Source organism: Sinocyclocheilus anshuiensis, unplaced genomic scaffold (assembly GCF_001515605.1).
Source record: "Sinocyclocheilus anshuiensis isolate Anshui unplaced genomic scaffold, SAMN03320099.WGS_v1.1 scaffold1015, whole genome shotgun sequence".
Classification (NCBI taxonomy): domain Eukaryota; kingdom Metazoa; phylum Chordata; class Actinopteri; order Cypriniformes; family Cyprinidae; genus Sinocyclocheilus; species Sinocyclocheilus anshuiensis.
The window spans coordinates 736055-753454 of record NW_015546029.1 but is presented as its reverse complement, the minus strand read 5'-3'; the positions used below and the strand labels follow the sequence as shown (position 1 = coordinate 753454).

At 36.0% G+C, this 17400-nt stretch overlaps 1 protein-coding gene across 1 annotated transcript in view; it reads left to right on the top strand.

Moving 5' to 3' along the window:
* LOC107698718 (attractin-like protein 1) overlaps positions 1 to 17400 on the top strand; it is a 286058-nt gene that overhangs the window by 132340 nt on the left and 136318 nt on the right. Inside the window, exon 23 of the mRNA XM_016499821.1 lies at positions 5703 to 5764. Within this exon, the coding sequence (XP_016355307.1) occupies positions 5703 to 5764 (62 nt within the window). The remainder of the gene's footprint in view (positions 1 to 5702; positions 5765 to 17400) is intronic.

The window sequence follows — 17400 nt, the reverse complement described above, 5'->3', positions numbered from 1 at the left end:
CTTGTTGTTTGTCGTTTCTCCGATCACAAATGCAGACATGGTTTTACGTTTATGCGGCAAAAGACAGTATAAGTCATTATAATCCGGAATTATGTCCCCACTGGATGCAACAAATGCCTCGTTTATAATGGGTTTTAATGTTTTTGTCTCGTCGTTATGGCCGGACGGGGCATCACATTATGGTAGGGGCGTAACATTTCCGTCACACACTTGAGGCATTCGGCCAATCCCAACGCACTGGATAGCTGGCCAATCACAGCACACCTCGCTTTTCAGACCGATGAGCTTTGTAAAAATCGACGCGTTTCAGAAAGGCGGGGCATAGAGGAGAAACAATAATGTACAGTATGTGGAAAATAATGTGTTTTTTGAACCTTAAACCGCATAAACACATTTCATTACACCAAATACACAAAATAATGTTATTTTTAGCAACATCATATGACCCCTTTAAGGACTGGAACGCATTTACTAATAGTGGTTTTCTCAATTCAGGTGTTACCGCTCTCAACCCAGCATGATGTTTACAGTAAAGGGCTGAATTTAGGAGCGGGGAGGAGTCGAGAGCACTTCAGTAAGTTACCAACTCCAGCCACCAGCTCGACTCGCTTAATGGCCAGTCCCTCTGGCAAGAGAAATGAGCTTTTCTCAACACTTTCTTTCTTTCAGTTTTGATTGTCATGCACTTTCACTGCAAAAAGCAAATGCCAGTAAATCACTAAAGGGCTGACCACTTCACTTCCACCTGCGCACACACACCTCCCAATCCGCTCCTCTCCATCTATCCTAATGCTCCTTTCTTCCATCCAGAAATAAGAGCACATTTATGATGTTTGGAAATGTCTCATGGATGTATTAGTCACCTTTCATGATCACGGGCTGTGGACCCCGGCACAAACGAACACAGCTGTGTAGCGTGACAGAGAAGGTCCTCATGTAATGTCTGTATGTATGTGCGTAATTGCATTGCTATATACCTGCCTCTGTTTTTGCAGTCGATAATAGTGTGTCCTCCACAAAAAAGAAAAGTGCAAGTCCAAAACTCATTCGAACTAAGTAAACACATTTTGTCGCCTGAACTTTTAAAGCACGCCACTTCTTGAAAAATAAATCACTGTGATAACATCTGACATTTACAAATCAATCATAAAATGACATTTTCTTTTATCAGATGGTCGGTTTTTAGATGGAGATGGAGTGCGGATTAAGATTTAGATAGGTTTAGTTGGGAGAATTGTGTATTGGATTCTCTTAAGCAATCGATGTGAGTGGCCTCAGATATTGAAAAGGCAAATAATTCGGTCATGTAGCTAAAGCAATCAGTGAATGGACAGGAACACAGTGTAAGGGAAACAGGTCAATTTAGCTCAAAGGGAATCATTTAAAATTTTATAGGGACAATCACTGTTTTACGGCTGATCACTGAGACGGCCAGCGATTCATTGAACGAGCCATATAACATCAACTCTGCAATGGATATTAATTAATATCCAAAGTATAGTGAAAACACTATTAATTAGCACAGTAACAAGATCGGCAGTTTAAGACATTAACTTGTAAGCACAAAACACAAGATACTTCTCTTTTCAATATAAATAAGGCTTTATTGGATAAATCTAAGACATATAAACTAATCTAACACATGAACACACGCATTCACACATTCACACGTTGCAGAAAGTGAGAAAGTAAGGAAAGAATGAGTTTAAGGAAATTAAAATATGAAATCCCAAGTTTACAGCAATGTGCAATTGCATAGACCTGAACAACCATCAATCACTTAATTAACCCTCGCATTGAGTTCCTCAATGAGGTTAAAATTTATATTAAATGCACCATATGATACATTTGACAAAGAATTGATTGGAAGAAACGTTTCAAGCAAGAAGATTCAAACACACACATACTAAACATAAATATGAAGTTATTCAATAGTTATTAAAACGACATACACAATACGTGATTAAAACACTAATATAGTGTTCATACAAACCCTGATTAAGGTAATTAAGTGTAATCTGTATTCGACTAAAAATACCTGTGCATTCAATGTAAAAAAATAAATAAAAAAAAAAGTCAACACGCTGTATCAGTTTGAAATTTAATTTTTAACACAGATGTAACTATTACACCAACACAAAAGAAGGTACAATATATTCACCATCATCTGACCCATATAAACACTGCAGATCAAAAGGCCTGTAGAACAAGCTGTTGGCTTTTGACACCAGGGCTTCCTCGTAGGACAGGTTGAAGATACAGGTTGAATATAGTGAACTTTAAAAAGTTCAAAGGCACTCAAGGAGCTGGTTCCAACGCAAGGGATGAGGCGCTTGTCCACAACGACGTAAAAGTGGTTGATCCTGCCCTTAATCCTTCCTGATCTCAGTAGGAATGGCTGGTGGCCCTCCCTCCTGCTGAGATGGCCTTCATTACTGGTGCAGGACTGAAAAAAAAGCACAAACAAATTAAATTAAATAAACCAGGAAAAAAAAACAAACCAATCATATTTTGCACGTTTTGCACATGCGATTTATCGTGCAGCCCTATTGTCTATGCTTGAAAGTTTCCTTCATCTTTTGCATAACTTCAGCTTCATCAGCTGTATGGACAAGGAAAGAAGTTACCTCTCTGCATGCATCTCCTTCAAGTTGTTGCACATCATCTATCCTTCTTCATCGACTTCGTCCTCCACTTTCAGTCATCTCCAAGCCAACACGCTTTGGGTTCTTCCTCGACAAAGTTTTAAGGCGCCAGGAGATGAACTCTGTTGCCTTTTCCGGAACATAGAAATGCTCCTGTCAGAAAGACAAGAGAACACTTTTTGTAAGATCTGAACATTGCGTTAGTCATTACATTACATTTAATAGATAAACTACTATTACATGCCACAAAAAAGGAGCACAAAACTTAATGTCCAACTAGATTGTGTTAAAAGTACATCAATACAAAAGATTCTTACATAGCCCGGCACGTCAAACACGTGTCTCATATGATGAGCAAATATTAGTTCATAGTCATACGCTGGCAGAAAATATACGTTAAGCAAAACGCTTCTTGCTTGATTATCTGATAATTTATCTCCGCTGCCTTTTACTTTGCAGATGAGAGTAACCGCGATATATTTCATGTAAATTCCTCGGACCATCCGAAGCTCTGCGTTCCAAGGCCCACTTAAAAAAAAAACGCGCGTTACTGATTGCTGCTCACTTAAACAGTCAGAGATTATTTGTGGAACAATGCACAGTTATACTAAAATACTGGAGACAAAAATGCATTACAATGTCTTATTTTGGCAACACAAATAACGTGAGCCCCAAGAAGGGGATATGGATGCTGCGTTATTTGCGTTATTTAATTAATTAAACAGTCAAGTTACACAAATCACAGAAATTACCCTGTTATCTACCCCAGATTCTAAAATATAAGAAAACTTATGTTTAAAACTGCTAACTAACAAACAATGCCATTCTTACCTCAATTTGCTTGCTAACAAGTGGTGCAGCTAAATGGCCTCAATATCCTGTCCATGGTCTGTCACGTTATCTGAAAAGAAATACTGTTAGCACTCTGGCAATGTTGAGAGATGTACTAATATTATTCTGAATGGTGAGAAACGTAAACTAAACATGAAAATTGGTCAATTTAAGTGGTTATAAAATATTATACCTGTTTGAACACTGTCCTCTCCTCGTGGTCGTCCGCCATTAATCAAAAAGGAAATAATGTGCAAGGACTGGAAATTGGATCAACTAATCACCAGTGTCAGTTATGTCAACTCGCTGTAATTACACTGACTCCGACCACTGATTTACACTGCAAGTGTTAATGCCATTCAAATCAACACCAGAATCAACACTTTTTAACTCTGATAAATTAACACCATAAAAACAACTCTAAACAACACTGGTTATTTTGCTGTGTGTGTCTTGGGCCTTTCTGTGGAATTCGGCTCCTCGTGTTTCAACCATGTTCTTGATCGAATCTTAAATTGTCTGATTCGGTCTGATACCCTACAACAGGATCTTATTTGTGGGGTTGACTGCAACAGCTGAGAAATCAAATGCATTTTATATAACACACTGTGGTTATTGTACAGCTTACGTAAGGAAGGACAGGGAGAAATGTTAATGCACTGATTTCAAACACTATCTAGTTGTGTATTGGCACATGTTATGTAATGTAAGGAATTAGCCATCACTGACTTTCATTCAGTGGCTTTTGGGGTCTTTCATATTTATGTGAGTGAGAAAATGTGGCAATGCGTGTGTGTGTGTGTGTGTGTGTGTTTGGTCTAACCTTGCGATCCATGATGTACATGCACCATTGTAAAAAAAAAAAGAAATGTTTGTAAAAACCTAAAAAATAAAGGCAACAGTTTGCATGACTTAATTTAATTTAATTTACATTAATCTATTTTGAAATACATTTTATGTAAATGTCTTAATTGTATTTAAAATGTCAAGTTGTTATAATGTATGGATTAAAATTTGAATAAAGTAGCTATACAATTTTAATTTGTTAAATTCACTTAATTTGCATGGTTTTAAATTGTTCAATATAACAATATAAGTTGTTAAAACTTGAAAAGTTCTAAAAAGTAAAAACTGCGATGATTAAGTAAATTGTTTTTTTTTTCAGAATTGATTTAATGGATCTAAGATTTTTTAAGTACTTCAGTAGCCCTTTATATTTGAGATGTGTTAGTTGTAATCGGGGTAAATTTTGAGTGAGAGAAGTTTCAATATTGTGCTAACACTGTTCTATTTGCTTAGTGTTTTAGTAATGATATGAATAAATGTTTCACTGGATAATGAGTTTACTTATAATCGTTTTCCATTATGTGGATTATAATATTTCATAATGCAGATAGTATCAAGCGGTTATCTTTGTAAAAGTACTTGTGTTTTTGAGCCTTAGTGTCTTTTAGAATATTTAAGATTAGGGAATGAACTTGAGATATTATGTTTAACGGTGGAAAAAATAAATAAATACAATTCATAAATAAATAAATTTCCACATCGACAAAAACAAATAAGGCATCATAGATGCACATAATTAAGTATCAGAGAATTTCAAGTCTCTGTTCGGCAGTTGGGGAAAATTCATGTTGCTTGTTTTCTAGGAAACCTTGCCAAGTTGTAGAAAATTAATATGCCATGAATATGTAATAAAACTACTTACATGTCAAGCAAAAATTATTTTGATTAGAAGCATTTATTATTCCACAGAAAGTTTACAGAGTAAGGTACACAACTAATTCAAGTTAGATTAGATCAACAGCATAAACACTTGATTAAATTATATGTCAAGTTTATTACAGGCCATAATTTTGTCAAAAAGCTTTTAAACATGGTTCAACAGTAGTTTATTTTTTGTCACCTAGCCCAGAATTCATAGCGTGTTGCTTTTTTCCTTCAAATTTGAAGCCATTTGGTAATTAAAACATTAAGACATTTAAACTGCACTGTAAACTGATGTATGTTGTTTGTTACTCAAGCCACATTTTTCCTGTTATGTTTAATATGACTAAGGCTGTTTTAGGAGACATTAATGGAGAAATCTCTTTAATTGTGATTCACAGTAGTACTATGTCCCATTATAAATATTTTTGAGTATCTTTCAACAGTAGTTTTTGCATGATATTTTACAGGTGTAATAATAATCCAATCTCTAACACCTTTCTTCTTCTTTTCTCACAGATATCCTTCTCTCAGCACAGCAGCATCATGGATCTGGTACAGTTCTTTGTCACATTTTTCAGGTATGTACACTTTTTTCAGGTATGTACATTTAAATTAAATGTTCAGTGTAATTAAACTAAAATTAGTGAATTAAACATTTACTTTCTTTCTCCATTATATGCATTGAATTCTAGTTTTTGGAATTTAGTGAGATAAGTTTGCTGAGGATGCAAGGATGCATTAACCTCACCATCCAAAGCCACTAATGAAGGCTAGCTGATGAATAAGCACAATAGGTGTAATTGTGTTGGCTGTGATGAAGCCAAACACTACCACTCTTGCTGTCTCTGCAAATAAATGCATTCTATGTTTGTAAAGGACACATTCATGCATTTAGAAGCAGCTATATGGTTTCGAGGAATGTTTGTTGAAGAAATGTATTATATTGTAACAATTGCAATTGCCTTTTTTTAATGATTAAAATACTTTCTTATACAATTGGAGAAATAGTTAACACAAAATGTTCTCATGTCGTTCCAAACCTGTATTACTTACAATATACAGTTTTAATATTTTTTTGAGACTTAATTTGTGCATAAATCCATTAGAACCATACTGGGTATGTTTGGGGTCAGTAAGATTTATTTATTTGTGTGTTTTTAAGAATTTGATACCTTCATTCAGTAAGGACGCATTATTGATCAGAGATTACAGTCAAAACATTTATAATTTTAGAAAAGATTTATATTTCAAATAAATGCTGTTCTTCAAAATTAAACACCTCCCCTTTAAGCAGCACAGCCATTTTCAACTAATCAGACAGAATGTTTCTTGAGCACCAAATCAAGTCATATTTAGTCAAATCATCAAACCATATTTTAATGTTTTATTCAAACATTCAGGACCATGTGGCTGTTTTGCAATTACAGGAAAGAATACAAATGTAGATAATAAAAAATAAAATATATTCAAATTGAAAACTGTATATATACTTATATGTATATATATACTTACAGTGAACCTAAGAAGCCTATTAAACTGGCATGCAACAAGTTCTGTACAGTTTATGTTACAGACATAAAATGTATACAATTATACCATAAATTATACCTCAAATTGTTGGATGATTAAATATTAGGGCTTTTGTTTTAGCATGTTAATTTAATTAATTACTTATGGGTGACCATACACTGCTTTTTAATTTTTCTCTTGAACAACAGCCAGAACTGACATGAAGGTAATCCACTATGGTTTAGTCATGCCATTTTTTTATTATAAGAGTATTTAATCATTTTACTTTATTTGATACACAAATATATAGGTTTTATTAATGGATTGTGCTGGAAAATGCACTACAACACTGTGACTTTGACATTGGCAATTTATGTTGTATGTATCCATATACAGTATGTGTGCAGTAATTTCAAGCGGATATGATTGTGTGAGTGTGTCTATCCCGACATTCACAAAGGTTAAGGTCATGGCAACAGGGATTCAATGTTTGCTATACAGATTCTTGCACTTATTATTTAGTATGAATAGCAGGAGATTTTTGTGTTGTTGTTTTGCATTTGTGGGCATGCGAGTGTGTTGATAGATATCAAAGTTGAAGCTAGAGGCTGTAGGGCTTTGTTGTTTGGTGTGCATTTAGTCCTCTGCAGGCGAGGGACACGTCTGATGTAATTCATCATGGTATTTGAGGGAGATTGGTGTGTATACTTTGTATCCCTCCCCTTTTATATCTCTTTCTCTTTTTGTCTCGCTCCTCTCATATCTTCTGGCTGTGGATTCACAGTTCTGGTTTTCTGTTGAGAGTATAATTGTAGTTCAAGCCAAGCCCTTCAAAGCCAAAGTTCAGTCAAATGCTTGACTGTTTTACAATGCCAAAACAGACATCAAGCTCTATGGAAAATATTATATTGTGGTAAATTAAGTGTGCTGCATTGGCACACTTTAGTTATTTTAATTACACGGATGAATAATGGTGTTTGTTTGTTAAACAGCAGTAAGGAGCATTGAGTATTGATTTGGAGCTCTGTCACTTTGTGTCTGAGGCTTGGCTGACAGATTGTCTATGATTTTGTAGTTTTTCCGGGAAAATAAATGAGAAAGTTCAAAATGTCCATATATGTTGAATTTCAAAAGAAAGAATGAAAGAGAGTAAAAATTATATATATATATATATATTGTGTATATACAGTATATATATATATATATATATATATATATAAAAACACGTTATGTCTGTTTCACTCATACTGGACGCCAGAGGACACCCTCGTGCAGAAAATTCAAGAGATAAGTTAATTTAAAATATTAATAATAATTCACAGTATTATTATTTATATTGTATTTTGATTAAATAAGTGTAGCCTTGGTCAGAATAAGAAACAAATCTTGAGGACCACAGACTTTTAAACAGTAGTGTATATTTCTGTCTGGTTTATCTGTACTTACACTTGCAAGTCACTGTAATTGTAAAGCAGATTGTATTTGGCTTAAATTTTAACTTGGGACATATTAAGAAGATGTGATGTTTACAAATCTAGTCTTGCGTGACATGGTGCGTAGAGAGTTACATTTTAGGTGGCAGTGTTTAGTAGGGTTGGGTATCGTTTAGGTTTTTTCCGATACCGGTGCCAAATCGATACTTTTAAAACGCTTCCGGTGCCTGAACCAATACTTAAAAAAAAAAGTAAAAATTACCCAAAATAGGATGGATTGGCCATTATTGAGCGCTATAAACACCTTTAATGTCTGTTTCATTCATACTGGACGCCAGAGGGCGCCCTCGTGCAGAAACTCCACATATGCATCACAGAAGTAATAGAACTCATGACGCTCCAGGAAATCCCTAATATGGATAAAGATATGTATATAGGTAGATTCATAGATATGTATACATAGATGCCTCATTAGCGACTGTTTCCATGGGCCGCTATACGTAAGCCATCCGCCATATGCGAAGGGTCAACTTGACGTCATTCACCATAACAGCCGATGGTCTGCGAACCCTCAAGTACGGTGGCCAAGAGAGCTCGACGTGTTGTTGTGTAGACCTAACTAACACCATACAACAAGATGAGCGCTTTAGCTAACACAACATTAAAAGTTACCAATGTTTCAAAACTTGTAATATTGAGTTAATACATTTATAAACACAAACGTTTCTTTGGAAATTTACATCCCGGCTGTTTTTACTAGGGGTGCTCCGATCAGGATTTTTGAGGCCGATCACCGATTACAGAAAGCAGTATCTGCCGATTCCGATCACCGATACTGATCTTTTTAAAGCCTTCATTTTATCATTTAATCTATTTATAGTGATAGTCCAATCAGGATTTTTAGACATTTATTCAGGGCCTGAATTTCATTTTTGAAAATGGGGGGAATTCCCCTCTTAGGTGACTCTTGTGAGAGGGGAAGCAGCTTTCACACAGGATCCGTTACTGATCCGCTACTGATCCGTGGCTGTTTACCACAAACACAACATAATTCATTATTTTGATTTCAAATCCAAACATTGTCACTGAAAGTGCTTTTTCAGCATTGCAATTCTTTTTTTTACACAGTACAGTAATACAATCTTTCAAAGACATGTTTAAACACAATAAATATAAGCAACACATTATTCAATGCTTTTTACTTTTGCATTTACTTCTAGATTGATATATTACGTTGCTCAAGCAAGTGGCAAAACATTTAAACTAATTTTCTTACGTTATCACAAACTTACCATTGACAGAAATAGTCAGCTCTACTGCCTTTCCTTTTGCATTTAAATATTTATTACATGCAATCCTGCTGTTCATAAAGAACTTTGTTTTCCTTCCTCCACGTGTGCCATCTATTATTGCCTTCTTTATCTAAAAGTGCTCTTTCCCTTTAAACCTAGCCAAAAAACCATATGTGTTGACTGTGAAACACAGTAGACTTTAATAATATGCATTTATGGTGTAACTACTACATTTTCGTGTCAATCCATGTTCATATTTACTGCAAACAATGCGCTGTTACTTTAATTCAGCGCTTGCAGCGCAGCAGTAGACTCGGTGTGGAAACGATCTCTGCACTGCTGCAGACGCACCGCTCCTGGAACGTACTGCTGGACCGCAACCGTGTGCAGTGAACGCTTATCCGTTAACATGAGCGTGGAAAAAATACGCACCACATATGCACTGCAAACGGAGTAATGTGAACCTGGCATTATGTGTGTGCGCTGCGAGTGTGCATGAGCGTATGGTCTCCAGGAGCACTGGCAAGAATTAAAAAGAGATGCAATTTATAAAGTTTAGTGACGATGTGACACTGCCTCGACTGTGCAAGTGACAATTCCTGTGTCAACTGTGCAGGGTGCAGCTGGCTTATAGACAGACGCGATGTGTGGTGATTTGAAGCCATTTGCATATTTTGAGAGAGAAAGAGAGAGCACGCGTGCGAGTGGTGATTCACTCACGCTGTTTGTGAAATTACGTCTCACACAAGGTTTTCAAATTACTTTATAAGTTATTTAATGAAGAAATAGATCGGCCTTTTAGAGACCGCCGATCGATCATCCCAACGTGATTATCGGCCGATAGTGATTGGTAGCCGATCAATCGGAGCATCCTTAGTTTTTACAACCAACGGCTGTGCAGGATTGTGGCATCTTCGAATATTCATTGATTAATATGGTGAATGACGCCAAGTTGAACGTTAAAGATGGCGGACGCGTCTACATGCTTGGCGCAGTCGAATGGGGAATATACCTATACATATCTATGCAGGGCTCAAATTAACTTTTTTACTTGGTAGCACTGGTGCTCCCAACATCAAGAAGTTAGGATCACCAACAAAAATTTAGGAGCACCCACTGAATATTAAGGAGCATCACAACTGTCAATAGAGCGGAAGGGCTGGCAACATCCTGATGATTAAAAGCTTCAACAATTGAACCTGATCCTGAATTCTTTGCCACACACTTGGCCCGGCATTTCTTGTTTGTGATGCATCGATCTTTCATGGACAATTCTGATTGCTAATGTTTTAGAAGCGAGTAAGCTGATTCTGATAGCCGACATATTTAACATATTTTTTTTAATTAAAGCAAGAGACAAGAAAATATGAGTACATGAACAAATATGTTTATCTGCTTTATTACAGTCTGTATCTGTAGCCATTTAAAATTAGAGACAACCACAGCATTTTAATCATGATTCAAACAAAGATGCTGCATACATGAGCAGTTTCAGATGTAAATTAGAATGTATTATTTCAAAATCTGCATGAAACAAAAACAGCAGATGGTCTGAATGAAAATACAAATTCACTCTCTGACAGCAGGAGGCATTTATGGAACAGCAGCGATAATGTAAACAAAGCAGCACTGCACGGCTTTGTTCTTTATGCAATATACAGAGGCAAGATGAGAAGGAAATGTAATTTAAACTTTTCTCAAGACAGTCAGTTCCCCTCAGAAATACATTGATTTAAACCTCCATTACCAATTCAATATTTAGAATTTTCTTTCTATATTTTGCGCATAGTGAACAGTGAGCTTGTTCTGCCTGCTACAGTATTTTCTTCTCTTTGCGTCCATCTTCTGCGTCTCTGGCCTCTGTTAACGGCCGTTTACAGACTTTGTAATATTTCCACACAAATGTAATTTTGGAAAATGGTTTCAATGCAGTTTGTGCAAGTCCAGAACAGAGATCGGCTGAAATAAAACAAAAACTGTTTGGAGAAAAAAACGGTCAGATCCAAGTTAGCTCCCTGTCACGTGACAATGGAGTGCAGAGAAAGAGACTGATTGACGGCTAATATAACCAATCTGAAATACGCATTAAAGTTAAGAATGTAAAGATGAAGCTTAATTGGTTATGTAACGTTGGATAGAATGGTGGGCTGGTCACTGGGCTGGTTGAGCCCTTGCACAAATGCTCCCAAATATATTTTGGGGTCACACAGATTACATTTTGGGAGCATATGCGACCAAAACGGCCGCAATTTTGAGCCCTGTCTATGGGTAGATTCCACATTCGATCGCTACAGACACGTCGGCTCATCCGCCATCTTGGAATGGTCTATATGTCGTCACTCAATCAATGAGTTTCAAGATGCAAATACATTGCACAGCATCTTGATATAAAAAATGCACAGGTAATCAGGTAAGAATGTGTTGGTTTGTGTTTTTAATATGTATTAACTCAATATTACAGGTTTTTAAACTAAATTACCTTATTAAATGCCTTGTTAGCTAACGGCTTCGTCTTGTTGTATTGTGTTAGTTTAGCAAAAGCATCTTCTGAAGTCTACTGAAGATATAGATATACATGTGTATAACAACAGTTGCACTGCTGATGCACCGGCATTGCTCTCGAGCATTCATGGAACGGCTTTGATATTCCAATATGGCGGACGGCTTACGTATAGCAGCCCATAGAAACAGCCGCTAATAGGAAATCTAGCTAGTCAGAGTCTCTCACTTCCCCTGAGCCCATTGAGTTTTAACCCCTTATTTACACTGCACACGTCTCTGGTGCATTACTGCTCGTGGCCACTCTAGTCAATGCTTGTGTTTATACCAGCCGTGCTGCTGCTTCGCTCAAGATATGTGCCTAGTCTATTTTTGATGGACGCAACGTCCAAGCTGCAGACTTCAAATACAAAATAAACATGCTGTACAGACTAAAACACAGCTAGAATCTTTTATCCTTGTCATTCATAACTGGACTTTTAAGTGTATTTACTTGTCTGTAGGCTACAGCACAACAAAGCAGGACTTAGCAATAAATATAACAATAAATACAATTAAACTGGACAATTTGTGTTTAACCATTTAGCCAGCTAACCCATGGTAGAACCCCAAAAATCGAAGGGGGAAAAACACAAAACATTAAGAAAAACAATGTCAGACAGGCAAATCTTGTGGTCTTGTGAATCTAGTTGCTTCACTTCTGCAATGCTCCTGGTGTGAGTTGGCACCGCGTGGAGAATGTGCCACAGCCATGTGCAGACCCCCTAAAGCAGTGGTTCTCAACCTTTTTAGGGCCAGTGCCCCCCTACCCATTATCCATGTTTCTTACCGCCCCCCATCAAATAAAATGTAGTCTAATCGTCTTCACTGAATATTAAATTTGATTATTATTTTGTCAAGTCAAGTCACCTTTATTTATATAGCAAAAGGTTAAAGAGACCAAAGAGACCTCTTTAACCAAAGGTTTTTTTAAATGAGGAGGCAGTCTTCAAGTTTTTTTTTTTTTTTAACAAATGTAAACTCATGTCCCAATCATTTTCTTTGTTAAATAAACATTACTTACACTATCACTTACACTATATATATAGTAAAGTAAAGTCTAGTGTGTGCATTGATTTAATTGAATATTTATATTCATATATTATAGAACAGTTCTAAACAGTGGTCAAGTACTGCTGCAAAAGTAAGTGAGGTTACCCAATAACATACCTTTCAGATTGTTTGTGTTTCATTTCTTACACCTTTGTATTCCCCTCAGTATTTTATTTTTCCTTTGAAACATTTTCTGTGCCTGGATGTCACAGTAACCGTGTAACTCTGACTCCCTAACCTGATGATGGATATACCAGACACCCTAAAGAGGTAAACAAACACTTCTCTAGCTGAACACAAGTGGGCCTGGTAAACTTCTTGCAGAGATTAGAGCCCATTATATTTCATATCAGTTTCATTCTGCATTCACAATTTGTTCCATTCAAAGTCGGATGTGGGATAGTCCCACTTGATATCGCATAAGGCATTTCATTGCTCACTGAGCAGTTTCCGTTTATCAACAGAGGAGTTTCCTAGCAAGCACATTTTTAATGTGGATAAACAAGGATGTTCTACTAGTATTCAAGAGAGGATCATTTTACACATCTGTCTCTACAAACATTTGCTGAAAAACTCTGATTAATGTTTGATGTAATCTTGACTGATTGATACATTTGATTTGCTTAAATGTGAATGTTTATCCTTGAGTGGCACCGTGTTTGTTGCGTCAAAAAAGTTTTGTAAGATGTAAGTCAGACTTAAAGTGACATTTTTTAGAGTGCTGCAAGATTGAGTCCTAAAACCAGGAAATAAGTTAGCATTTTTGAACTTTATTGTCATTTTCCCAAAGTCAATGTTTTTTTTGTTGTTTTTTTTTTACTGGGTTTTTGGTTAAATTCCTGAAAAAAGGTCAGTGGTGAGCACAAGCTCAAGATATTTTCATATTATATTCTAGTATGTAAAATACATATGTAATACCCCACTCATTTATTTAAGCATTTGAGTGTCTTACAAAAAGTCAGTTGTTAACAAGTGGCTAAATGGGACTACAGAGATTGTCAAAGACATTGTCAACATCATCACACAGAGCAAAAAGATTCACTAGTTTGCTTTTACAGTCTTATTGTGTTCATACTCACACTCTGTTAGAATAGATTTCTCAAATTCTGGTGTACTTTGTTTAGCCTTTATAACTTTAGCTTTTATCTTTTTACTTCTGGCAATTGTATTTAGGCTTCAAAATTAATAAAAGTTGTGTTCATATGTGACGATTATCATGATAAACAAAATATGTAAAATTCATAATTTTTTGTTTCCAAAAGCCAATAGGAAAACTACTGGCTTTTTGTGCCATTGGGTGTTGCTGACTTCCCTGTTGGCCTACAAAAATACGCCATTACTGCAGCAGTTTAATGAAAGACGGCATTACAGTATATCTTAGTGAAAGAATAAAATTATGATATTAAAGTTAACCAGTGAGATTTTCCTTTTTTCACCATCTGATTAATGCATTTGATTAGCATATTACCTCCAGCTCTTAACGTAATCTTAATTAGAAGTGTGATTCTCAAAATCTTCCTAAAATTTCAAAACACCCTCCTAAGAGACTGTGGGCTGCAAGCCTCAAGCAACTAGATGGATATTTATCTCTTTCTGATTCATCTGGCTTTGATAAAGTTGATGAGCTTTTTAATCAGACTGTAAACTGTGCTGTCTGTCATGCTCATCCCAGAGGTTTTTTTTTTATGTATTTCAATCCATTCAAATATTTTTGTCTTTCTAAACAAAGAGATACATTGCACAGCTTAGGCAGAAAAAGTATTCAAAAATATAAAGCCCATTAAAATAATAAACAATGGAAACTGATGTGTACTTAGAACAAAGTCTGTATTTTGAAAAGATTGGTGTTACGATGTAGTCCCTCATTAGCTTCGAAAAGTCCTTTTGAATATGCTTTCTTTGAAGAGTGATTTTTATATATTTTTTTGCCATCTCTGCTTTCTTGGAGCTTCACTAAGTGAGCAAGAAAAACAGTAACAATTAAAGAGCGCTTAAGCCTTTCACCCACTCCTCCAGCTAATTGGTGACACCGCAATTTGGTTTAGCCCAATTACACACACTCTCTCTCTATGTTGATTAACAATCATCCACCTCTCTTTTTTTCTCCTCCTTTCTTCCATCAGGACAGAAGTCGTCCGCGGGGCTGAAGTGTTGAGTGAGCGCGCTCATATCAACGATAATGTTATTAACGTCCTGAATGCCTGTGCTTTACTGGATGGCGACTGGAGGCAATTCATTTGACTTGTGTAACTGACTAAAGCTCGCTCTCTCCCACTTGTGATTTGAGGGTAATGAGGCTTTTGTCCTTTGTACCTACTAGAGTGAGTGAATACAAGATTATGCATTATTGTGACTCATAAGCATAAGCAGAACTGGGCGGGATGACAAATAGATACAGGAAGTGGCTGTGATGGTGTGCATGTTTATATCCTCAGCTCAGGTTGTCTGGTTGTTCGTATTGATTGTGTAATCCTTGTGGGCTGTTTGCTTTCTCAGGCGGCTTCTGTTGATTGGCTCTTCTCATTCATCCCTCAGACTCTTGTTGCTACAAAGATCAATACTACAAACAGATCACACGCTAAAAGTGACTACACATACACAATGTGTAATATAATTTTTTACAAAAAAATGTAAAGAGTGGGACATCAAAAATATCTCCGTGAAAAAATTTGCAAAAGTTATATGACTATTGTAAAACATTACTAACTAAAATATACAATCACTGGATCAGTACCCTCAGAGACACAACTTTGCACCTTATTTACAAGGTTTACTGTAGTACCTTAAGGGTACTACTCTAAGGTAGTAATGTGTGTGTTTTTTTAGGGGTAGATAAGGTACAGAGTTGTCCCTTTAAAGGCCAATTCACACTGCACTGACAGATGCCAACAAACAGCAATAGACACGTTTGTCTGATCAGTGTGTTACCCCTGTCAGCATCTGCTGGTGTTGGTCGGTACAAAGGCAGCACAAATCTGTAGGTACAAATCGCTTCCATTCCCAGGTGAAACATCCACTGAATGGCTACAACCCAGAAAGACACTGCGACCCATTGAACAGACTGTCTATCTCTCACAGCCTCGGTTTCATTCAATATGGCAGCAATCAGGACTTTTGTCATACCACTTAAAAGAATGTGCTTTTATAACTTTCTCAGTGAAAGTGCTCTGGCATTATTGGGCCTCATTCTCCACCCATTAGAACCATTATCCAGCCCGTTAAGAATTAATTACCCTCATCATTAATAGATTTAATAAGGGACCTCTGACTTGTGCTGATTTGGTTTTGAAATATGGTGGATTAAATGGTTGAAAAGGCAGTTTCAGGCTCTTGCATTACCTCAACTACACTCTGATTAGTCCACTGCTAATTTTATCGTTTGAACAGCTTCAGATGTAATGAGCTTGTCCCCTTAATATATGATGCTTCAGCAAAGAGACTAGAAAAGAATATTAGAGCCCAAGACGTCCCCAAGGTGTGCAAATGCAGTAGGGTTTAAACCCTTCCCATGGTGCAAATTCAAATTTCGTGATCGTATAACACTTCATATACTTATATTATGCACCCCATATTTTTGCAGAGCCTCACAAAGCCTCAGATTGTCTAATTTGATATGGAATATTCTTCCTCTAGGCAATGTGTCTGTGGATTTGATGCTATGTATTTGTAATAATGCTGACTGAATGAAGGCTCTGTTTGAATGTGAATGATTGGTAGATGACATTGTCCCCATGCACCTGTTCCTCTGATGTTTATGTCAGTATATTGAGCCTTATTCAAACTCCATCACCTTTGTTTACTGTTACTCACTCATGCAAAGTTTACAGAATGACCCATAGAAATAAATTGATTTTCAGTAAAATGTGCAAAAAAAAAAAAGAAGTCAAAATTGAATGGATATTCTTATTCTTATTCTTTTATCTTATTTAATTTTTGCAAAGTTTACAGAATGACCCATAGAAATAAATTGATTTTCAGTAAAATGTGCAAAAAAAAAAAAGAAGTCAAAATTGAATGGATATTCTTATTCTTTTATCTTATTTAATTTGTTTTATTTAATTGACATTAACTCAGTGTTAATGCCCAACTCAATCCGAGCAGCTGAGTCCTTAGCCATCTTCAAGAAACGACTAAAAACACATCTGTTCCATCTTTATTTGACCCTCTAACACTTTCTATTCTATTTTAATTGTACTTTATCTATTTATCTTCTTTTTTATTAAATTTGACCCTCTAACTCTAGCACTTTCTATTCTATTTTAATTGTACTTTATCTATTTATCTTCTTTTTTATAAAAAAAAAAACAAACACTAGCTTTCTATTTGTTCTATTATATCTACTTGTTTTTCTGTGTGTGTGTGTGTGTGTGTGTATATATACAGTGGGTA